At 49.2% G+C, this 23,039-nt stretch overlaps 7 protein-coding genes across 7 annotated transcripts; 4 read left to right on the top strand and 3 right to left on the bottom strand.

Annotated features, from left to right (window-relative positions):
• Positions 1–432: 432 nt before the first annotated feature.
• Positions 433–940, bottom strand: N7487_011597 (uncharacterized protein; the record flags this gene model as incomplete). The annotated part of the gene is made up of 2 exons (XM_056879327.1): positions 433–649; positions 840–940. The coding sequence occupies 2 exons, from the start codon at positions 938–940 to the stop codon at positions 433–435; spliced, it is 318 nt and encodes a 105-aa protein (XP_056724646.1).
• Positions 941–5,505: 4,565 nt separating this feature from the next.
• On the top strand, positions 5,506–6,345 carry N7487_011596 (uncharacterized protein; the record flags this gene model as incomplete). The annotated part of the gene is made up of 2 exons (XM_056879326.1): positions 5,506–6,156; positions 6,319–6,345. The coding sequence occupies 2 exons, from the start codon at positions 5,506–5,508 to the stop codon at positions 6,343–6,345; spliced, it is 678 nt and encodes a 225-aa protein (XP_056724645.1).
• Positions 6,346–7,019: 674 nt separating this feature from the next.
• N7487_011595 (uncharacterized protein) lies at positions 7,020–8,436 on the bottom strand. The gene is made up of 3 exons (XM_056879325.1): positions 8,148–8,436; positions 7,957–8,016; positions 7,020–7,805 (listed from the first exon to the last, which is right to left on the bottom strand). The coding sequence occupies exons 1-3, from the start codon at positions 8,354–8,356 to the stop codon at positions 7,082–7,084; spliced, it is 993 nt and encodes a 330-aa protein (XP_056724644.1). The 5' UTR covers positions 8,357–8,436; the 3' UTR covers positions 7,020–7,081.
• Positions 8,437–10,236: 1,800 nt separating this feature from the next.
• N7487_011594 (putative signal transducer) lies at positions 10,237–12,638 on the bottom strand (the record flags this gene model as incomplete). The annotated part of the gene is made up of 3 exons (XM_056879324.1): positions 10,237–10,610; positions 10,668–11,205; positions 11,289–12,638. The coding sequence occupies 3 exons, from the start codon at positions 12,636–12,638 to the stop codon at positions 10,237–10,239; spliced, it is 2,262 nt and encodes a 753-aa protein (XP_056724643.1).
• Positions 12,639–14,853: 2,215 nt separating this feature from the next.
• Positions 14,854–18,368, top strand: N7487_011593 (putative RNA binding protein Jsn1; the record flags this gene model as incomplete). The annotated part of the gene is made up of 2 exons (XM_056879323.1): positions 14,854–15,011; positions 15,077–18,368. 2 exons carry the CDS (start codon positions 14,854–14,856, stop codon positions 18,366–18,368), a joined length of 3,450 nt encoding a protein of 1,149 aa, XP_056724642.1.
• Positions 18,369–19,034: 666 nt separating this feature from the next.
• On the top strand, positions 19,035–20,549 carry N7487_011592 (MT-A70 family; the record flags this gene model as incomplete). The annotated part of the gene is made up of 1 exon (XM_056879322.1): positions 19,035–20,549. The coding sequence occupies one exon, from the start codon at positions 19,035–19,037 to the stop codon at positions 20,547–20,549; it is 1,515 nt and encodes a 504-aa protein (XP_056724641.1).
• Positions 20,550–21,057: 508 nt separating this feature from the next.
• N7487_011591 (uncharacterized protein) lies at positions 21,058–23,036 on the top strand (the record flags this gene model as incomplete). The annotated part of the gene is made up of 5 exons (XM_056879321.1): positions 21,058–21,284; positions 21,487–21,996; positions 22,065–22,221; positions 22,269–22,601; positions 22,665–23,036. The coding sequence occupies 5 exons, from the start codon at positions 21,058–21,060 to the stop codon at positions 23,034–23,036; spliced, it is 1,599 nt and encodes a 532-aa protein (XP_056724640.1).
• Between the last annotated feature and the right edge of the window lie 3 nt (positions 23,037–23,039).

Raw genomic sequence — 23,039 nt, 5'->3', positions numbered from 1 at the left:
ATACCCCCGGACAATACTAGAGCGATATGACATGTGACAGAACACGACACACCATACATTCAAATCACATAGGGCAAACCACCCCAGAAAAGAACATAGATGGCCCAAAATAGCTCAAAGAGTGGGGAGCTATATCGACTACCATCCGACTTGCAGGATTTGATTTGTCCTATGTCCTTTCCAAGACCTGGGCCAAAAAAAAAAAAAAAAAAAAAAAAATAAGGGCTCTCTCATGATCGTTCGTCTAGAAGGCATCAACATGCATGGGCAGCTCATGATTATGTCGACCCCCCCATTCCCAAGGTTCAATTCACTGAGCCACGCTCCAAGAAAGCAACAAGGCAAATCACCCAAAGCCACAGACCACGGCGTAGGCTCTCATTGCAAAGTCGAGTACTGAAGAGTGTGGCGTTTAGCTCCGTTCAGCTCTGTTCAGCTCTCATCCTGGACGCGTCGAAGGGTGTTGTGAATCTCCTCGTTCGACGCCCCGGAGCGAATAAGCGAAACAAGATGAGCGACAGAATCGCTATGAGCCTCACGCATGACGGCGACCAAATCTTCCAGGAACTTCCGGTAGTAGTTCAGGTCGAGTTCCTGCTGGTGGATCTGCTGGCGGCGCTCAGGTGAGTCGTTGTGTTCCCAATTCAGGCTGCGTGGGAAGGTCACGAGATCTCAGCTTTCGATCATTCAAGGGTTGTTGGAAGGGGGGTTTTTTTTTGTTTACGGAGGAAGATGCGTTTGGGTGGAAAAGAAAAAAAAACGAGAGATAAAGAGAGAGAAAATGGAAGGAAGGTCTCTTTTGCAATTTGGGGGGGGATCGGGGAAAGATGACTACTCACCGTGTTGCATTCTCGCTTGTCGAGTCAGTCTGCTGGACTTCGTTGCGGCCTCCCTGGCCTCCCTGGCCATCGACAGAGTTTGCTGCGGTCCGATCTGACATATTGGAGTTTGGGACTGCGTCAGGGTCGTGCTGTCAGAGGGAAGGGTGCTGTTCCTATGCGGGAAATGGCTTTGGGGATAGTCTGGGCTATCGTTGCTCGAAGCTGATCAAGAAGGATTCCTGGTATCCGATCTGTGTCTACCTATAGAATATCACAACTTCTTAACAATTAGCAACCGGACTACTGGCCATTTTGGGGGATAAATCGACGGATTCTAAAGGATGAATGGGGTTTAAGAGGGCGAAGTATGAGTATTGACAAGATATGAGGGGTGGGGGCACAGAGCGGTCGGCCATACGTGTTTATAGGCAAGTGTCACCCAACTTGGAGGGAGATAGTCTTATACATAGAATTCGTAGAAAGGTTGGGGGAAATGGGATTCGGAGATGGAACTCGAGAAGGTCAAAGAGGGAAATGTGGGACCTTTTAAAAGGGCAGTTGAAGGTACCTAAAGGCCCTTTGGGGGGGTACTTTAGGTACTAGGCCGTACCCCAAATGGGAATTGGAAACGGGAAATATTAATGGTATAATCCTCAAGTTAGGGCTCTCCAGGTTGTATCGGTTTAACAATCACTGGATAATTCCCGGAGTTAGAATAAAGAAAAGATCTCTCCAAAAAATCAAAGAAGAATTGCATTGTAGTTGTTCAGGATCGTCGAATCAGCCGGATAAAACTGCCAGCCAATCGTCAACCGTAGTTTTCTCCATAGAGAAACCATTCAAACATTATATTTCGTCCAACCTAAGCTCACGTCTTTGATCATAATTTTTTTTTCGCCGGGTTTTTGTACTTTGAGCTTTGGTCCTGGTCGGTGGTTTACTGGGAAAATGATGCGAATTTGGAGGCCATGTATTCGGATTTGTGTACCTCGCATGTGTATTCGGGTTGCCGATATCTCTCTCCGGATAGATCCTTGATTCCAAAGAGGCAAAAGACATTCTTTTTCTTGCATCCATGGCAAATTTGGACTTTCTGTTCAAAGTAGTTTGTTTGTCGAGGGGTCGAGGGGTGCAGTGACAGCACTTTGCACTGTTTTGTTCCACTATTCCAGAAAGACCCCGGGACACGGGAGCCAATTGGGGTGGCTGGACTCTTCAAGTGGACTCGAACTAACTGCGATTAGACTGACTGCAAGTATCTTTAGCAAAGATGGAATTCGACCCTCCATCTCGATGACTTGTTGAGACGGACCTTTCATTATACCTTGAAGCTGGAGCTGTGGATCCTGGTTGTGGACAATCTGCCGAAACGTTGTCTTGCCAACTCCCAACCCGAACGGGTTATTAGGTATCGCTGGGACTGGGTTCTGTTTTCTTTCACCCCTCAAGGAAACATATTGGAGAGGTAATGTTCTCTCAATCTTGTCTGAACAGCATTCAGCTTTCACAGAAACCGCGTACTGACTGGCTCTTTCCGTTTAGGACCCTTTGTTAGCGCCGCATTCCCTTTCTCCAACGTCGAGACCCTTCAAGCCAATTGCTCCCTCTCCTTGTCTTTTTGACAATCGAATCCTCCATATTCACACTGTATACATTTCTGTATACTCGGCCGCACTTATAAAGAGAGCACGGCTGGCTCTTCGCCCCAAACATCCATTGCATGACCCCGAAGATTTCGTTCCCGGCACCACGACCTCCGAAGGGGTTGAAACTTGAGCATCACGCCTTGAATGTCTTATAAGACTGTCTAGGCATAGATTGCAGGTCGCTGAAACCAGAACAAGGGTTATAATGATATGGCCGTCCGGCTATGAGGGCCATGGACGCGGCTAGACGGAAGGACCGATTCACCAACACTCCATGGTAATATTCAGTTGGCAGTGCCTGGGTATTGGATTGAATACCACATCTCTGGGGGGTTGACATGGAACTAGCATTTGATGCGGAGTCTGGCGTTGGTTATGGTATGATATACCAACCCAACCCAACCCAACCCCTGGCTCCCATGTCCTTCTCTGCGAGCATGATGTGGTACCAGTCCTTTACACCAACGCTTCCGGTTATTGGCCATATGAAGCACGTCCTTACCGCCGCAGTATAGCGTGTCTTGAGTCCGGTGGATCATCTCACTTTCCGTCGACTCCAGGATATTTGCCGGGTATTTATGGGGCATGTGGGCTTGATGGAGGTGTTTCGCGGAACTGAACGGGAACTGGAACGAAGGTAAGTGACCGGTAGTGCAGTACGGGGCCAAAGGCACCGTCACAAAACTATTCTTTGTGGACGTTGTCGTGGGGCATCTTTGTGCATCAACGATGAAGCGTGTGTGGTTTCATGTCGGTTCAGGTCAAGGGGAATTATGTCTGTTAATCTTGCAAGCCACGGAAAAGTCCATGTTTGAAGACCATCTTCGGGTCAGATGTCAACTTGAGCACGAGGTCCCATCGTCACGGAGTACAAGAACCCCGTGATCATCTGAGCCATACCAATAAGGGGAGCATTGATCGGTGATTCGAGGCCGTTTCATTCGGGCCAAGTCAAAGATTGCTTTGGTGTTGTCGGGCTTTCGATGGGGGCCGTGATGGGCATTGACGGTGGCTCTGTGCACAGCCCAAAAAAGCGTGTTGTCGTGTTTTCTAGGAACCCTGAGAACAAGCAGCCCTGTCCTCATCCGTTGTAGCCTATGGGTAACATCCGATCTGTCCGAGTCAGTCATTACACGACACGGTCGGTAACCTTCCAAGGTAGGTAGGCAGTTACCCCATTGGGTCAGCTCGATGCATGACCGGGGCAGGGTCCTCTTGTGGTTGTTTTCTCGTCAAGATGAGGCTTTATTGTCGGTAATGGTGATGTATCAGGGGTAGGATAGATACCAAACTTGAGTGAGAAAGCAGGTGTGAGGTCTACCGACTTCGAAGCGGAAGGCTTGACCCCTTCGACATCACTTTGAGGTAATCTTGGAAGGATACCTGTCACCAAGCGATGTCAGCTGTTTTCCCGGGTACAACCTCATCTCGAGAGTACACCTCGAGACTTTCCAATTGTCATTTCTCCCTGAAATGACACGAGCAGCCACCATAAGAAAGGTAGTCTGCTTTCCCTAGGGGATGGAAGGACAACTTGGAAGGGAAAGCCCTATCCTTCACCCCGTCCAATTGGATCCACCCATAACGAGGAAAATAGTTCCTGGCGAGGTTATGGGGGCTCCACCAACCCCAATATTGGAATACGCTTATTAGTGTCAGACTTGCGTTCTAGAATGTACATTGATGGCTCACGAGGAGTTTGGAGTCCAGATCGAGCTCCGCCGATATGCGAAGGTGGAAGGGTGTGTTAAGAAGTTCTCATGGAGGACAAGCGTCAAGAGAATGTCCTGTGATCGGGCCGGGACGGGTCTTCTTCAAGGTCTAGGTCTCACTTCTGACCACCAATGCAGTGGCGGAACCAACACGAACAGCAGAATATGGAGGCTCTTGATGACCCCGTAAGAACATGGCGGTCGATCCTTGATGAGGATCCATGCGTCAGTGGCACCAAATGTTCCGTGGCTAGGTCATCTTGATCTATCTAGGTGGTTTCCAATGTTGTCTTAATGTTGTCTCATTTCTCATTTCATGTTGTTTTCAGTTTTCAGTTTTCTTTTGACGAATTTGTTATTCAGGTCCACAGCTCAAGGGGAAATAGATAGGGCTAGTAGATCTCCTATTTCTGACAAAACATAGAACATAACCTTGAAACCCAGCAAGAGCTTACGCTACCTACATCGATGAGGGGAAGAGAGTGAGTCAGTGGCTCATCATAGCCCTGAGTTACCTAACTTTCCAGCCTTGTGTCAGCCTCTAAGAGCATCAAGCCCATTGCAAAGTTGGGAAGCCTAGAAGCCTTACGTAAAATTCTTACGTGAACATGACAGGTCCCGGGGCCCGATGTCCCAGGGCTGCCGGGGCTGCCACTGGGCAGATGACCTGATGATTTGGCAGTGATTTTAGGTTAAGTTCACTGTACCATGGATGGACTCTAATAACCTTGCATATAATCCACACCTATCTCTACGGGGCTACACGGATCTGGACTTTATTTCCACCATAAAATCTCCGATATATATTGTCTCAATTTACACACGTGCCTTAAAAATCCCAGTGATACTAATCAAGGGACCCCTAGTTGTCCTCTTTATCAATCCACTTCCGCGAACTTTGATATGTAACTATCATGAGCCAAGTCCATACTCCTTGCCAGGTCGGAATCAAATATAAGAATAACAATTAACTACTGGCTAAACAAACCAATAGATTAACTACTCAATTCGACAACCTCTAGTTTATACACTGTATCATATAGTCATGCTGTGCATGCCAATGTATACAAATTCCACATTCCACAGCCACCCAAAAATGCCACCAGCGCAACACCTAAGAACAACCCTCCATTCCCAATGTACGCGTGAAACACTAATAATTAGCCCTTATCCCGCGCGTTGATTCCACTTTCGCCTCTGACAACCGACAACCAACGCCAACTGACGACAACAACCGACAACCGGCCGCAATCTATACACCTAAAAACACAGGGAAAAGAAACAAAAAACAGCAGCAATAAGGAAAACAGAAAGATCAATTTAAACATGCATCTTTCCACTATTCTCCTCCTCAGCGCCTCTCTCGCTTCGGCACAATACGGCCCAAGCCCGGAGGCACTAGAATACCTCAAAAGCCTCAACGGCGCAAACAACGGCCAAAACCAAAACCAAAACCAGGGCCAGAACTACAACCCCGACCACAATGGCAACCTCGGCAACTACGACGCCGACCACAACGACTATGAAAACCTCCTCCCGAGTCCTCACACCCCAATCCAAGCCCCAGCATCATCGCCAACCCCGATCCACAGTACATTCGTCGTGCGCCCTTCCCAGGCATTCGTTGCTCCGTATCAGGCCCCAGCACCGGGATACGAGTACAATTACCCAGCCCCGGCTGTCTCTAAACCACCTGCCACACAGCCAGTCCAGCAGGCTCCAGCTCGGGCTCATATTCCCCAGCACCCGGAATCCAACCAAGACCAGTCCCGGGATTCCCGTCGGTCCTATGGATTACCATTCAATTTAGAGGACGAGGACGAGGATGCTTCGGCCGGAGCATCGGGTGGTGCTGCACCGCAGGTTGCTCCGCCTGCGCTGTTCACGAACTCCAAGTTTGGGAAGGATGAGGGGAATACTTTCTGTACTGGAAGTTGTTTTAAGGAGGAGAGTCAGGCGAAGTGTGCGAAACCTTATGTGAGTTTTTTTTTTCTTTCTTTCCTCTTCCTGTGTATGAGATACAGGTATATAGAGGTAAATATGTGTATCTTGGTTTACTAATACTTTTCTTCTTAGTCTTCGGCTGTCTATAAGCCGGCTAAGGGGTGCTATATGTGCTGCTTTACTTCTGATTTCTAGGGTTTGGATCTAGATATTGGGCTGTGAGAGATGGGTTTATTTGGTGTTCTCATTAGAGCGATGATAAATGAGATGGATCTCGAAGGTTTCAGGATATCTATCTATTGTTTTGATTCTTATACTTCTTTGTGAGGCTCTTGGTCGATATTTTAGTATTGCCCGCCTTTCTTAGAATATATTTATTTCGTTTTGTTATGTGTTTATTCATTAGATGAACTAAGAATGGGATGTATAGACTAGGATAGAAAGGTTCACCGGCGCTGAGATTGACTAGCCCTAATTTACGCCACCGGCCTATCAGCCTGAACCCAACTACATAGTACATTACATGCATATAGTACATCTGTACCGTAGATAAGCACCTTAGATCTAGTGTTAGATGTATCCACAAATAAATAAGCTTGAATTAAAGAACCAGACTAACATTGCTTAATTTACTGGATCTCGGCGGAGACAGAGATGGATGAAAATAATCTCAAGAGGTTCATTTGATCTAGATACCAGAGATATCCGCATTAAAAAAAGTCTATATTCGCTCGGATAGATAGTAGGGAATAAAAAAGTAAGCAGCAAAATCCATCAGATCATATCATTTTCGACGCTGAAGAGCCACACCTCGCTCAGATCCAGAATTCAAAGAGAAGAAAAGAGAAACGGACACGGGGGAGCGCGAGAAATAAACCGAAAAAGAAACAAAAAGAGCAAATATAAGTTCATCTGATTTTACGAGACAGCAAACAAGTCCATTTTTTCTTTGTTCAATTCAGTTCTTCACGCAAGTCTCGACGGGCCGGCCGCCAATACCCCGCGCCATGCAAATGGGAGCAGAGCGTTTCTCATACGAGCCATCTTCCCACACAGCACTGCTGGCCGGGAAGATAGAGCCGCTGTCCGAGACACCGATGGTGCCGAGATCCTCATGCGCAGAAGCGATGTGCGGGACGACCAGCTCGACGCCCTTGGTCACGCTCGTACCGGAGAAGTACGGGTTGTGGCGCGGGGGCAGCGGGCGAGCCTCGTACATGCTGCCCAGGTAGTCGGAGGCGGTGCTGCTGAAGGACGAAGCCACGGTGGACGGGGTGTTGGTCAGACTGGGCACGTGACTGTGGCTGTGGGCCACACCTCCGGCCAGGGCGGGAAGGCTGGAGCTGCTGCGTTGGACGGTGGGTCGGGAGAGCATGGGCTCACCGCTGCCACGGTGGAACTGGGAGAGATAGTTCCATGCGTCGGAGGAGGCCAGGGATGAGGCATTGCGCGTTAATACGGGCTTCCATTCGGTGGGGTCAAGATCTGACTTGGCATCATGCATGTGGCTGGGTATCCGCATAGCAGGGATGGGGTGGCTTGGCACCCTGGTTGGGGTCAATGGGGCCACGATTGTGCGTGGAGAGAGAGGAGGAGATGTGGGAGGTGTAGTGTTGGAAGACATTGAGGACATGGATGGGAATGATGCTGAGAGTGGTTTGCGGGAGTCTTTGCGGCGGCAACTATATAGATGAAAGGAAATGATAAGTATTCGAGTACCAAGATATATGAATGAATGCAGGTCCCAAACAAAGAATCGGGAGGGAGGAAAGAGAGGAAAGGAGAGGATATCGATGGATCTAAATATAGGCCGGGGGAGCAATTGTCACATACCTTTCGCTACAATATAATAAAGTGTTGTTGGGAACGGTAATTTGGTTCTCACACATGGCACTGGAATTGGGTCAGCTTTATGTCCATTGAACAAAAGATCGGTGTATGGAACACAAATGACGGCAACAGGCATGCGAGGGAAATGATCCCTGCAGGATTCAAAGATAAGAGGTTTTGGGTTGATCACATACCAAAAGTTCAAGAAACTGGCCATCTCAAATTCGATATCGTCCGTAGACGTCGGTGGTTTGCTCGCTCCCTTTTGTCCCGAGCCCAATTTGGAGATTGAGACGTTGGCACTGGATGTCCCCCGTCGATGTAAAGCTGGACGAGTAGACTTGGACTTAGAGGCATGAGGAGAGGAAGGGAAGCGGCGTTGAAAGGGGGCTGTTTGAGTCATGGGTGGCGGTGAAGGCTTTCAAATGCCTCACTATCTTATCAAGAAGACTCTATCGCCGAGACTGGAGCCAGTGTGGAGCACAAGGACCCCTGGGGGAGCACAGACTGAGGGATTTGTGTCCAAAGTATTGATTTCAACTGGAATGTGCCGAGTCGGTGCAATTGGGAATACAAAATGCTTGGGGAGAAAATAGAAGAAATCCCGGAGTATGTATAATTGAGAAACGTGGGGTGAAGAAAAGTCGATGCTGATAAGGCGTTAGCATCTGACACACACACGAGCACTTCCAAGGTTGATGCAACGGGGCTATCTTTAGCCTGTGAGTGGGGAGAGATAAGGTGGAGATAGAGATAAGGTGTGACATACCAAAGGGGAAAGGTCTGTAAAGTCTATAAAGTTGCACTTGAGACTGAAGAAAGTGAATGACACAGAAGGAATTAATTAAAAAAAGAGGGGGAATGGATTGGAATATATATAAACATAAAATATAAAGTGGATGGGTGGAAAACCAGCCCTGAAGAGAAGAAGAAGAAGAGAAGGAGAAACGTGCTGTTGCGGTAGGATGAGACGATCACGTCTAGACTCTCTGAAACATAATTCGACATCAAGTACCCTGTAAGTCACTCCCGATTGAGTTTATAGGTATATTCCCGGCAAAATAATACTTCCCCGGTACTTACCGGGTACTTACCGGGTACTCCCAGGGTACTTGCCCCTCGACACGCAATCCCCGATCTAGACCAGCTGAGTCACTTGTGACGAGCACCTTTAGGGCTGTCCATAATTAGTCGGTCTTGTATTTTGGTATTTTGGTTATATGGCATGTTTCTATCTCTTAGGATCTGATCTGTCATTCTCCACTTCACTTCATTAGGGATGTTGCATTTTTCTCAGATCCTAGTCCTAAAAGCACAGATGCGCACTTCCAAGTATATGCATGCAGTAGCGCAGGGACCATATCTCCGGAGGGGATCGGATCTGGCGTGATCGATAGACAGCATTCCTCACAATCTACTTAATAACTTGGAGTATAAATTTTGTACATACCATATATCATATGCCATGGAAGAAAATCTACATTCTAAATGACGCCATAACTGCCTCGACGATTTCAAATTTCATATAAAGACCCAGATGGCGTGAACTGGTGGGTATGAAATACATCATCGCCCCAGTATTTACATTAAACACACCTTATTTTTTTTAAAAAAAAACATTTGTACAAAGTATAGTCTAAGATAATTAGAATTCCATACATGGTAGAGAATAACTGCCGGCTACGGCGACTACCAAAATCGATCGAACAATCGAGAATCTCTGTGGGGATAGGATATTAAGTGCCACACACACACACAGACACACACCCTGGACACGTCTACCTATTACGATATAGTGTTGCAGGGGCCTCGTCAGAGAGATGTGGGACTGCCTAGGCATCACTCCAGGCCTTGAGACGCTGCTAATCGTCGATCTTCCGTGTTTCGGGTCTATGGAGAAAACCGGGGCTTTCGAGAACAATTCCCGGAAGATATTCTTCGACTTGTTTACATCAGAAGATAACCTTCTTATATTAGGAGTTTGTTTGTGGTCTTTTTTCCTCTTTCCCGTTTGCTTTCCGCCGGATCCCGAATTCGTTCCTTGGATGACCCAGATTGGGGTATAAAATATCACAGGGCGAATTTGAGATTGATTTTTTTTTACAGTGGGGCCGGTGACATCTGTCAACATAGAATACATCATAGGAGTGAAGCTTTGACGTGGAAAAGTCTATAGAGTCTTAGACAAAGTCCATTAATGTGGAGTAGAGGTGATTCTGACGTTTGGGGTTATTAGGTCTCGATTCTATCTGGGTATCTACTAAATATCGTACAAATAATCTCTCATGCTTTATCAATCTCCATTGGCTCTGGAGGCGCTGCGCGAGTCGCGGACGGGGTAGGCGTCGAGGGAACCTCGCTGTTGATAGCCATTCTGTCTATGCTCTTCCCTGTAGTAGACCTGGCCTGGCCCTCAGCCTTATCGGTCTGCAGTTTTACTGTACCTGGACCCGGCTTGCCTGTAAAACGCTCGGGCACTCCGCGGGCTGCCTGGGCCGGGCCGACAAAACATCCAAGCATCGAGCTCCAGATATACCCTTCCGACAGCAGACGGCGGATTTGGCCATATGCGTATGAGTTGGCGTAGGGAAGAGCGGTGTCTGGATCGCGGTAACGCGAAGGCAATGAGGTGATGACACAAAGCGATGACGAGATTTCTATTGTGTGAGATTAGCCTTAACAGGTTCCTAAGAATGAAGCGAAAGGATACGTACTGGTCAAACGAGCAGGTTTCTTGGCGTTGAAGTACATGCTGTATTTGCGATGGTTGACGGTCGCATAATCAAAGTTTTCCAAGATCGTGAGACAGCGCCCCGTATGCTCGATCACTGGAGGGGGTTCTGGAATATCGGGTTGTGGTGGTTGTGCGGGTTCATTCACCATTCCATTTGGTAATTGTGATTCGGACTGTAATGTGGAGGGTTGGTTTAGGCTCTGGACTGGGGCGTTTTCGGGCACCGTGGCTTGACCAGGTGCTGCAGTGGCCGGCGAGGCTTTAGGGGCCAGTGCAATCCCAGGGCTGATAGCAGTGGCGGATTCAACTGGCCGAGACTCGTCCACTGGCGGTTCTTGTACAACCGTCCCCGCTGCATGTGATGTAGGCGTCTCTGTGGAAGTCGGTTGGGCACCAGCAACCTGTGGAGTGGCCAAGCTTGCCTGGTCTGCTGATTCTGGAATATTTTGATCAATCTTGGTAGAATCTGCAGCCGCTGCAGCCGCTGGAGGTTGATCAATATCCATAGCATCGTCGTTCTTGGGGGGGACGGTTCGGGCAATTTTTGAGTAGGGTCATTGCCCGCGGAATCTAATCCATGACGAGACGCTGAACTTTCCACAGCAAACATCTTTCTGTCCGATTGTTTAGACGACTCTGAGGACTGCTTTTCGGTGGCGATGGACTGATCTTGCCCAGAGGGTGGTACTAGTGTATTTGCGTCAACCTCTGGAGCTTTGCTTTCCGCAGCATTGTCCTTGCTCTGCTCGGCAGGTGTCGTGATGGTCTTCGTCTCTGAAGAGTTTACATCTGGTTGGTTGACGATCGCCTCAGAAGATACCACGGGGGTTTCTGTATTCTCTGCTGTCGGAGCTGCGGCATTTTCGGGTGGCTTGTTTTCAGGCGTCTTTTGGTCTAGTGTGGAGGTGGGAGGATGTAGAGCGGGATTAGTTGGATTCGTGGGAGCAGAAACTGCATGGAAGTCTGGTGGCGGTTGTGATGTGCCTGTGGTAGAGACAGAGGCGGGTCCAACAATGGTTGCAGACCCCGAGGCCTTTGCCTCTGCTGCAGCCTTCTCCTTATCTTCCTTCTCTTTCTTTTTCTTCCTCGATTCCTCCTTATCTGCCTTTGGTTTGATGTCGATCTTGCCAACTCTTGTGAGACGTCCGTTCGTCCATGTAGCCACACCACTCCAGTAGGAAATCACCGGACCATCAAGACGGCGATTTTGTAGTGCTTCGATCCTCGCTCGTCTTTCGTCCGCCTTTCTTTTTTCCGATAGCTCCCAGCGGTTCAAACTTTTGCTATTCAGCCGTTCCACTCTTGCAGCTTCCGCAAGATGATCTTCCTGGGTCATCTCTTTCGGTTTGAGATGGGCCTTCCGCTTCTCTGCCTCCTTCATTATAGCGATGATGCGGACTCGTTTTTCCTGGCTGTCCTTGAGACGAGCATGCGTAAGCTCCTTGTTGACCATGGTCTGTCGACGCGATGATTGCCGAGTAGGGCCATCCTCCACAGTAGGAATCCACGAGATACGCTCCGACTTTTTCTTCGGGCGAGGAGCGGCGGACATGGCGGATGGGGCGGTCGGATCGATCTTGACTCGTTTGCGCAAGGTCTGGAACCGGAGGTCATTCTGGGCTCTGCGCTTCTTGCGCTCGTCTTTTTGTAGTTTCTGTTCGCCCTCGTAGTCGTTCTGCGCATTCGGCCCTTGGTCTTCATCCTCGTCCGACGATTCAAGCAACTCATCCTCTGCGTCGGGGTCTAACTCATCCGCAAACTCATTATCGTCTTCAACTTCTTCAAAGAGAAGCGCCAAGTCGTCATCCGCGGCGGCCTCAAGAAGGGCAGACATGTGCAGTCCTGCGGTACTTCGTTTCGCGCGCCCTTTGACCAATGACTCCACGGGCATCTCCTCTTCTTCCGACGATTGAAGCCCAGACGATGGGTCTTCTTCCATAATATCGGCCATGGTGTTACTGGGGTGGCAGGTGCCTTAAAAGTGGACGATTAAGCATCGGACGCGAGAAGGGGACGCGCGCGCGACAAACTAGGCTTGAATCGCGTATGAATGATCAGCCCAAATTTGGAAAACTATAACATATAGAATGTGGACTCTGCCACACGTTTAAATATGAGCAGTTGAAGTGATGGAAAAATACCGGGGCAAGTTGGCAAGGAGAGTGGCTTGAACAGGTAGTGGCGCGAAAGAAAAGTTGGTGCCTCAGGCGAGAAGAAATGGTCTGACCAATGGCCTTGACTAACGTGTTTACAAAGTACATCGACCTTGAAGCAACGACACAAGGTTTCTTTGATAGTTCATTTGGTCCTACCTGCACTGCATAGTGACTGATACTACTTCAACTAGTATCCTAGAAGTGACAATTCATCTTATTATGTATCACCATGCCATGAATCTCCCGGTTCTTCCGCCATACCGAATCCTTCTCGAAGCTTGGCGAACACCCTGAAGATCCAGAAAGCTCCCTGGAGTTCTTCAAGCTAGCTAGCAGTCGACAGATCGAGTCTGGTCTAATTACGTCCCCAACACAGCCACTATTGACCAGCCCGAGAGGGCTCTAGGCCTGACGCCTCTAGTAGGGAACAAGGACGAGGACACGTACCTGACCCATATCCCTTGCGCGCACCCAAAACATAGTTTTGTGGTCTCATAGGTTCAAACCTCAGTCAATTCAATGTTTTCCTTATATGACCAATTGTGCCATATCCCATACGCCAGGACGATATCTTTGCATTCGCGATGAGCCTATTTTATCTATAAACTGTCAAGGATTCAAGCGTAAAGGCATGACGCACTGGAATGCGGGGCTTTTTTTTTCGTTTCCACTCTTGTCTCTCTTTTCGTGGTCATGCCATGATCGCTTTTCTTCCGACAGAACCTTGAATTGGGCTTTCTGGAGGGAATGCTGGGGTTATAAAGGTGTTGTATCTGTACTAAACATCCATGGATATGGATATACATACCTCTTCTAGATTTGTTGATACCTCCCCATGTCTAACCCGAATGGAGTCTGCCTGAAATCAATGACATCGATGGGGCTGTGCCAATGCCAAACGCCTGGAGGATGCCGATTCCCGATATTTATTCTCGTTTGGATGTTCGGATGCTTGAATGTACACAAGACGCATTATGGGAGTCCTTCTAGATATCCGTCTAGGTACTTATGTACCTTGGATATGCCAGAAATCGATAGAAAATGAAACCAACCATAAGAGTCATAGCGTAAATGGATCCAATTACATTCAATCATTCAGTCATCCGTATTTGAACCCAAAATTCATCTGAATCAACAATCGAATTGTGGGTGAAGCTGAAGGAGGGCCCTCCACCAACCACAGCCATCTTCCTCGGGCATCCGGCCAGCTCCCCAACATCTCTTCTCCTTCTTTTCATCTCCCCTTCTCATCCTCCCTTTGACTTCTTTCTCACCTTTCTTTTTTTTTCCTTTGGCTTTCTGCATTCTTAGGGTGAATTCAACTTTCGGTTAGTGTTGAATGACACTCTCGCGAGCGCAACACTAACTCAACTTCCAGCCACCTCGATCCCTTTGGACCCAGATCATCCTTTCCATCTTTTATTTCTCACTTGACGCACTTTGTGCCAGACCATCCTTGTGAATTCGCCGTGTTTTTGAGCCTTTGACGACCATAGAAAAGGACTTGTCTTTTTTTTTTTTTTTTTCTTTAGCTCAACTCGATTGCTTTGGGGCACCCGCAGATTGTCATACACCCCGAGCAAACGGTGAGATTGTCATCAAAGACCCTCGACACTACACAGTGGTGGTTGCACTTGAAAAGCATCGGACTCGGTACGAAATATTCCCATAATTCATCTTAACTGTGTGGAATTGCTTTGTCGACCCCTCCCACTTTGCGACCCCCCGATACCAACACATATTTTGAACATCAACTAATTTCGAGTTCGGTTTTTAGTGTCCTCGATCTTTCACTCTATCCTTATCCCATGATTACTGTCCCGCACTTCTGAACGATCAAGCTACATTTAATTTCCGACTTTACTCCGTTTTGGCATTCGCGCGGAGGTCATACTTTCGAACAGATCCGGGCACTGCCTTGCTGAAGGCATAAAGTGATAATCCATAATGTTGCCGGTTTCGCGACCTGATGGTCAGATGAATTTCAATTACATTCCAACTACCCAGCCCATGTCGGGTACCTCGACGGGGCGCAGCTCTCCCAGTGAACTGGCCGGGTCTGGGAACCCAAGAATGCCGTTTGGACCTTCTCCGGGGTCCATTGGCAGTTCGAGGCCGGGGGCTGGCTCCCCTTCTCATGATTTAGCATCACGTCTATACTCGAAGCGGTAGGTTTGCTTCCTATGGGACATGAAAACGCGACAATTGGCTGACATCTTGACTCTTCTCGCAGAGCCCGTGAAATTCAAGCCCAGGAAGGCATTTCTCCTAGTATTTGGGGACCTCCTACTAGCGGTCATTCAACCCCGCTCCGCGAGAATATCCCCGAGTCGCCGAGTCAAGATAGCTTCCCCGATTTGATGCCTACCACCAATGGCTCAATGGACAGCCCCGGTCGCCGAGCTCGCGCTGGAACGGTTCCATCCCGTTTCCCTCCAATGGGCACACTGAATGAGATGGATCTCCAGCAGCCTTATATGCCGCAGACTTCACGGCCAACACCCTCAACTAGTCCCTTTAGGCCTCCCGGCGTTTCCGGTATAGATACAAGTTCCAAGATCGCGAGTACAACCAGTGTGTCCAACCCGGCGTCGCTCTCTCGCCTTCGAGCTGGTTCGATGCCGCAAAGAAGCAACTTCTTGGGAGGTGGTGGCCCCTTCGGCCCATCGTTGTTTTCAACCAACTGGTCGACGGGTCGTGAGAGGGCCACACCTTTAACCAGCATTCGATCTTCGGAAGGGCCGACTTCGCCCAGCCACTCTGCTTTCTCGAGGGATGGACTTGCGGACACCGATGTGAAGACCTTGGATTACTTGGGGCTTGCTGAGACCCCCCAACAGGGAATGTCCTCTCTTGCACGTCCCTCGATGGAAGCTTTGATGCAGCAGCAGCAGCAACAGCAAGCTTCTGCGCTGCCGCCACTCCTGGCTGAGTTGGCGATGATGAAGAACAATAATCGATTCCGATCATACTCCGTCAATGCCAAGGAGAAGTACGCGGATGACGAGGATCTTGAATATGAGAGCCGTTACTCCCAACTTCCCTCCGGCACTATGACGCCAACCGCCGCTGCAACTGCCGCGCAACTTGCCGCCACACAGGCCCAGATTCACCAGCATAATCTCGCTGTCCAGGCTTTCGCCAGCCATGCCTCTGTTAGCAGACCCCGGGCGCGAACTGCTGGCATTTTGGAGGCACCTCCCCAGCGATCATCCATCCGCAACTACCTCGCCACACCTTCCCGCCTCGACAACAGCTTCAGTGCTGCTGACCTGCAGATCCCGGAGAATGGAGAATATGACGAATTGTCCGAGGCAGTTCAACTGATGCATCTTGGCGGTAACGGTATTCCAGCCATGGGTGGCCGACAGGCCGGTGAAATGGCAGATGAGAACAACCAGGATGGGCCTACCCGGGCACTTTGGATTGGTAGCATTCCCGTCTCCACGACTGTCACGTCACTCGAGGCCATCTTTGGCATGTACGGAAAGATCGAGTCGACTCGTGTTCTAACCCACAAGAACTGCGGGTTTGTCAACTTTGATCGCCTTGACAGCGCCGTGCAAGCCAAGTCGTTGCTCAATGGCAAAGAGATTTTCCCAGGCGCAGGCCCTGTTAGAATTGGTTATGCCAAGGTTCCCGGTGCATCAGCCACCGGCACTCCTGGTGCAAATGGCATCCAGTCGTCCCCAACCCCTGACCAAAACTTCAGATCAAATCTTGCAACTGCAGATGGGGCGGATCGAGCGGACAACGCTAACGTTATCCCTCAGATTCCTGCTCTGGCTGATCTGTTGCCTGAGATGGTGCAAATCGTGCAAGAATTCGGCGCAAGTGAAGATGACTTGAAGAACATCACGGCAAGCATCCAGACCTCCATCGCGTTCCAAGCTTTCGAGGATGAAATCCCCTCGGTCCAGGAAACGAGCCAGTCCCGGATGTTCGACGCCCCTCGTCTCCGTGACATCCGGAAGCGCATTGATAATGGCGCATGCTCGATCCAAGAGATTGAGGAGACTGCAGAGGCCATGCTTCCTGAAGTTGCAGAGCTAGCGTCCGATTACTTGGGCAACACCGTTGTTCAGAAACTGTTTGAATTCTGCTCTGAATCTACCAAGGAGCAGATGCTGACTCACATTGCACCCCACCTCTCCGAAATTGGTGTTCACAAGAATGGAACTTGGGCTGCACAGAAGATCATTGATGTTGCGAAGACTCCTGCGCAGATGCAATTGATTGTTGATGCTCTCCGTCCTTATACTGTTCCTCTTTTCTTGGATCAGTATGGAAACTATGTCTTGCAGTGTTGTCTGCGATTTGCTAGCCCCTTCAATAGCTTTATCTTTGAGTCTATGCTCAGCCGCATGTGGGAAATCGCCCAGGGACGTTTCGGTGCCCGAGCGATGCGAGCCTGTCTCGAAAGCCACCATGCCACCAAGGATCAGCAGCGGATGCTTGCATCTGCTATCGCTCTTCACAGTGTGCAGTTGGCTACCAATGCCAACGGAGCTCTTTTGCTGACTTGGTTCCTTGATACGTGCACTTTCCCTCACCGCCGCACAGTGTTGGCCCCGAGACTCGTGCCTCACCTTGTTCACCTCTGCACCCACAAGGTTGCCTACCTGACTGTCCTCAAGGTGATCAACCAGCGCAACGAGCCGGATGCTCGCGACATTGTTCTAAAGGCACTTTTCTTCAGCCCTGGCGATGAGGTTTTGGAGAAGATCCTGAGCGACCAGACGTCTGGTGCGACTCTGATCTTCAAGGTCTTGACCACCCCATTCTTTGACGAGTCTATGCGGACTGAAGTCGTGAAGAATGTGTCTAAGGTTCTCACAAAGCTCAAAGCTTCCCCAAGCCAAGGCTATAAGCGTCTGATGGATGAAGTCGGCCTCTCCTCACGAGGTAGCGGTCGGGAGCATCACCATGGACGTGAGCACTCCACCCCGGAGAAATCGCAACACCGTCAATCCTCTCGCCACGGAAGCACAGGCTATCCAGCCCAACCGGCCATGGACAGACAGTATAACGGGCAATTTACTCCCAACGCGTTTGGACAGAACGCCGACAACCGTCCTATCTCCGCCGAGCAGTCCAACCCCCCGCCCCTCGATCCATACTCTAGCAACGGACTCGGAAGCCACTTGAACGGTCTTGGTGGTGCAGGCGCATACAGCCAGGAACCACTGAGTCAGCAACAACTGCAATACCAAGCCTTCCTCGCCGCACAGGCTCGTGGGGTTTCCCCGGGCTATCCCGGCATGCCAGGCGCCAACTATGGCTACCCAGCTGGCTCGCCTGCTGTGGATAACCTGCGATCTATGCAACCGCAGCAGGCTCCCCCGCTGTCCACCGGACCGAACCAGATGCTTCCCCAGAACAACTACCAACAGTTCAGCCCCGTTGGCAACCCTGCCCAGATGTATCAATACCCTCCGCAATACTACCCCCAGGCGCAGCCTGTGCAGGGGCAGTCGGGCGGAGGCCGACGTGGACGGGTGAGTTCATTCTCGGATCGTCCCTAAACCGTGTAATGCGGCAATACTAACGTACATGCCTTTTTGCGCCCAGCGTTGATGCCATCTTCGCGTATGATTTTCTAATCGATCTGCCCTTCCCATCTACATGTATAAATTTTCTTGATCATCTTATCTTCTATTTTTTATCTCATATTTGAAGTTTCTCATGGAGACCAAGCGGGTTTATCTAGCTACGTGTTGTGATTTCACTGTCCTATCTCTTCGCCCTGATCGGACGCTGGATCGCCGGCAGGGGAGAATCGGACCGGGGAGGAACTGGATGCATGGGGGATCGGTGGTGAAAAAGTCTTGTGTCTCTTCTGGGTGGAGGCCCAGTTTTGTATCTTCAGCGTTTTTTTTTTTTTTTTTTTTTTTGGATGACCTTGTATCTTGTGATCTTACGATAGGGTTTTCTCTCTCTTCTGCCTATTGTTTTAAGATCGAGGTTTTGGCTGCCTAGTGGAGCATAGTGAATTGATGCAGATGTGAAAAGAGACTACATTGTAGTGAATGTAAATAAGTCGAATTCAATCAAAATGAAAAGAAACAATTTTATACCAAAATACCTCCGATGTTGAATTTATGAGGCTGAGAGCTAAAACCCCCACAACTACCCGGTGAAATCCGTCACTCATTTCCATCATCATCAACAACAGAGATACAAGGTCAGAAATGAGCAATAGTACCCAAGAGGAGACTGCGATTCTCTTCCAGGATACAAATACATACCTACTCGACATTCCACATTCAATTACGCTCGCGCAAGAAGGAAGACCAACACTACGCCAACAACCAGCCCCAGAATCCGGTTCAGGAGCAGAAAAGAGAATACACAGAAAGACACTGAACTTACTTTCATGCTCACCTATCAAAGAGCCATTCCCCTCTACCGAGCCTAAAACGCCCGCTGCTCTCGCCAGGCTCCTCGACACCATTCCTGTGTCTGAGAGGCGGTTCCACTTGGAACTGATACTGCCACTCGTAAGGGATTCCCTCGAAGCTATCAAGGCTGAATTTTCCCATGATCGCCGGTGGTGTGAGGCTCGAGCAGTGCCTAGTGAATCTGAACCTCATGATAGCACAACGCCGAATCAGCATCCACGGAAGCGCCGGAGGGGAAACGATTATACGCCCTTGGGGTCTGCGTCAGATAGCCATGTCTCGACTAAAAATGAACCACCAATGATTCTATCAACTACCTCGCCGAATGACTTTGAGGCCTTATCAGATCTTGCTATCGTCAAAAATCCATCACCAGAGCCCGCCATAATCAAGGTTGGAAGCGGGTACGGTGATGAGCAAAGTCCTCCTTATGAATATATTATCCCACCGGAGTCGAGCTTTGTGCTTTGTACACTACCTCTATTTGATGCCGAAGTCGACCGTCCATCTACATCTCATAACTATCCCATCCCCGGACTTCCCCATCATCAGAAATTCAATCTCATCCTCATGGACCCGCCTTGGCCAAACAAATCCGTGCGACGCAGTAAGCACTACCAAACACATCACTATTCAGAGATGGATGTGCTTACCGAAGGGTTACGAGATATACTCCGTGTACACTCGCACAACACGAAAACAAAGCAGGGGCTACATCCATCTGAGCTCCATTTGGAACCCCCGATCCAAAGCGAACAGTCTATAGCTGCGATATGGATCACGAATGCAGAAAAGGCCCGACGAGCAGCATACGAGGCCTTGAGCGGCGCGGGCTTTTGTATCTGCGAGGAATGGGTCTGGGTCAAGACTACGTGGGACGGGCAACCCATTTCAGCGCTGGACAGTCTTTGGCGAAAACCATATGAGATTCTTGTCATTGGGCGCAAGAGTGGTCATGATGCCAATGTCAGCGGACACGGAAACGGAAACGGAAACGCAGACAATACACTACCCCTGTCTCAGATTGATGATCTGACACGGGTGAGTGAGGCCATTACGATGAGACGGGTCATCGCTGCGGTTCCGGACTTGCATTCTCGAAAACCGAACTTGAAATCTATTTTTGAGGATGTGTTTTTCATGGAGAATGGTCAACTCCAGGAGTATTCTGCACTCGAGGTCTTTGCGCGCAACTTGACCGCTGGTTGGTGGGCTGCTGGGAATGAGGTCCTCCGGTTCAACGCTCGTGAGTGCTGGGTCGATCTTGGGGGCGAGGGAGAGGCAGACCTACATGAATGTGCATAACCATGCAAATAATGTTTTTAGGTCGGCCACATGCGTTACGCTGGGTGATTTCCAATGCTGTCAATAAGCGGGGATTGCCTATTGACTCAGCGCTTATGTGTACGAGGTCATTCACCCATGGATGGATGATTCATACTCGGTGCAGGGTACATATGATGTGTGGCGCTTACATATTTGTACATGCATGCCCAGGTGTATACATCGGAGCAGTCTGAGTCTGGACCTAGCACACCGCATCCTTATTCCTCAATGGGGGCCAAATCCCACGATCAGCGCGGCGGCCTTCCGCGCTGACAAAAGACTTTCATATTTTTGGTTCGAATTGCGAATGTAACACTCGATAAGTAATAAAATGGCATCTCTGATTTCTATTGCAATATATATATTCTTTGAGAAAACGTGGGAAAAGACTCTCGCTTAGATTGAGGTATGTAACCCCCTAAACCTGCCGAACGAAGCCTCATTAAATAGACAGAATTTTCCAAACTCCGTGGAAGATCTTCCAGAAATGGCGAAAGATCAAGAAAATGGTGCCAATGATTCAGCGGTCAATATTTCGGAACGCCCCAAATGCTTCAATAGCACATTCCAAGAAGTTCTCTTCGTCCTAACTGCCACGATGGCCATTGGCCAGCAGTCATTCTTCCAGGGCTGTATTGTGGGGGTAACAGCATCAATTGGCAAGGATTTACATATGAATTCCGCTGAGATTACCTGGATCAATGCCGGTGCTTCGTACGTTTCTCCCCCGCATTTTTCTACTCAATTTTGAGTTTCCCTCGATCTTGATCTGATCTGATCTGATCTGATCTGATTTTGATCTCGATCTCTTCCAAAGTTCCCATCCCGTATATGTTGTACATCATACAACATACCCGTGGACGTCACACACCATATATTATTATACACTATCTAACCATGCACTTACCCCAAATAGCCTTACAAGCGGTGCCTTCCTACTCACCTTCGGAAAGCTAGCCGACATGTTCGGACGCAAAGTTCTCTTCACAATCGGTATGGGAGGCTTCACCATCTCCCTACTCATTGCCGGCTTCGCAACAAACGCCATCTACATGGATGTTTTCTCTGGAGTTTTAGGTTTATTCGCAGCTGCTGTCGTCCCACCCGCGGTCGGCGCTCTAGGTGCTACTTACGAGAAACCTTCAAAACGCAAGAACCTTGCCTTTGCCTGTTTCAGCGCGGGAAATCCGCTGGGCTTTGTCGGCGGAATGATCATCTCTGGTGTCGCAGCGCATTTGTATAACTGGCGTGCTTCCTTTTGGGCTCTTGCTGTTGTTTATGCTATCTTTACCGTTTTGACTGTCTGGACGGTGCCGGCTGATGGGTTTTCTAGGGCGCCTTTGAATGTTGAGACTTTGAAGCAGTTTGATATTCTTGGGATGGGGTTGGTTGTTGTTGGGTTTGCGTTCTTTTCGAGTTCGCTTTCGTATGTTTTTCCCCCTGAATTGGATACATGTTCTTCTTTGGATATCTGCTGACTATTTTTATATATAGGCTGGCTGCAGATGCTCCGCATGGCTGGAAAACGGGATATGTCCTTGCTCTGTTTATTGTGGGGTTCTTCCTGCTCATGGTGTTTCTGTATTGGCAGTCCGTTGCTACAAACCCTCTCATGCCTCTTTGGGTCTGGCGAGATCGTAACTTCTCTCTTGTATGTGTGCTCACTTTCCAGGATATATATCGAAACTAACTGCTCAGCTCATTGGAACTTGCTCCCTTGGCTTCATGGGTTTCTCGGCCGTCAGCTTCTTCCTTTCCCTCTACCTTCAAAACCTGAAACATCTGGCTGCCCTTGAGATTACCGTCCAGCTACTCCCAATGGTTGTCAGCGGAGTGTTGGTCAATGTCGTCTGCGGTCTGGTCCTGCACCGCATAAGCAATAAAATATTAACCGGCATCGGAGCACTGGCGTATACAGCCGCGTTCCTTATCCTGAGCTTCATGAAGCAAGAAGCTAGCTACTGGGCATTTATTTTCCCAGGGCTAGTTCTTGTCGTTGTTGGCGCTGACATTCAATTCAACGTCACAAATGTACGTTCAGCCCTATGCTATTTCCATTCCTTGTCTTTGAGAGTATTGACCAACTTCATCTAGATGTACGTGATGTCCACCCTCCCGCCATCCCAGCAATCCGTCGCCGGCGGCATCTTCAACACCGTCATCAAGTTGTGTAGCAACCTGGGGGTTGGTATTGCTACTTCCGTGCAGAGCTCGGTCGCTCTTCGTATGACCGCCTCCACACCTGCGATTCGGCCTTACCTCTCAGTTTATTGGTTTGCGGCTGCGGCTTCGGGAGCATCTTTGCTTTTGGTGCCGTTCTTGACAATCGGTAAACAGGGCAACTCTGTCCCGCAAAATGAGCAGTTGGTTCCCGAAGAGGAGGTTGGCGAGAAGACAGCTGATACTCCTAATACGGATTCTGTTATTTCTTCTACTGTTGATATCACCGAGCACGAGAAGAGGTAGCCT

The sequence above is a fragment of the Penicillium crustosum genome (assembly GCF_028827405.1).
Source record: "Penicillium crustosum strain IBT 35664 chromosome Unknown utg000005l_segment0_segment0, whole genome shotgun sequence".
NCBI classification, from domain to species: domain Eukaryota; kingdom Fungi; phylum Ascomycota; class Eurotiomycetes; order Eurotiales; family Aspergillaceae; genus Penicillium; species Penicillium crustosum.
The sequence above is the reverse complement of the archived record's forward strand: the minus strand, read 5'-3'. Positions and strand labels throughout refer to the sequence as shown.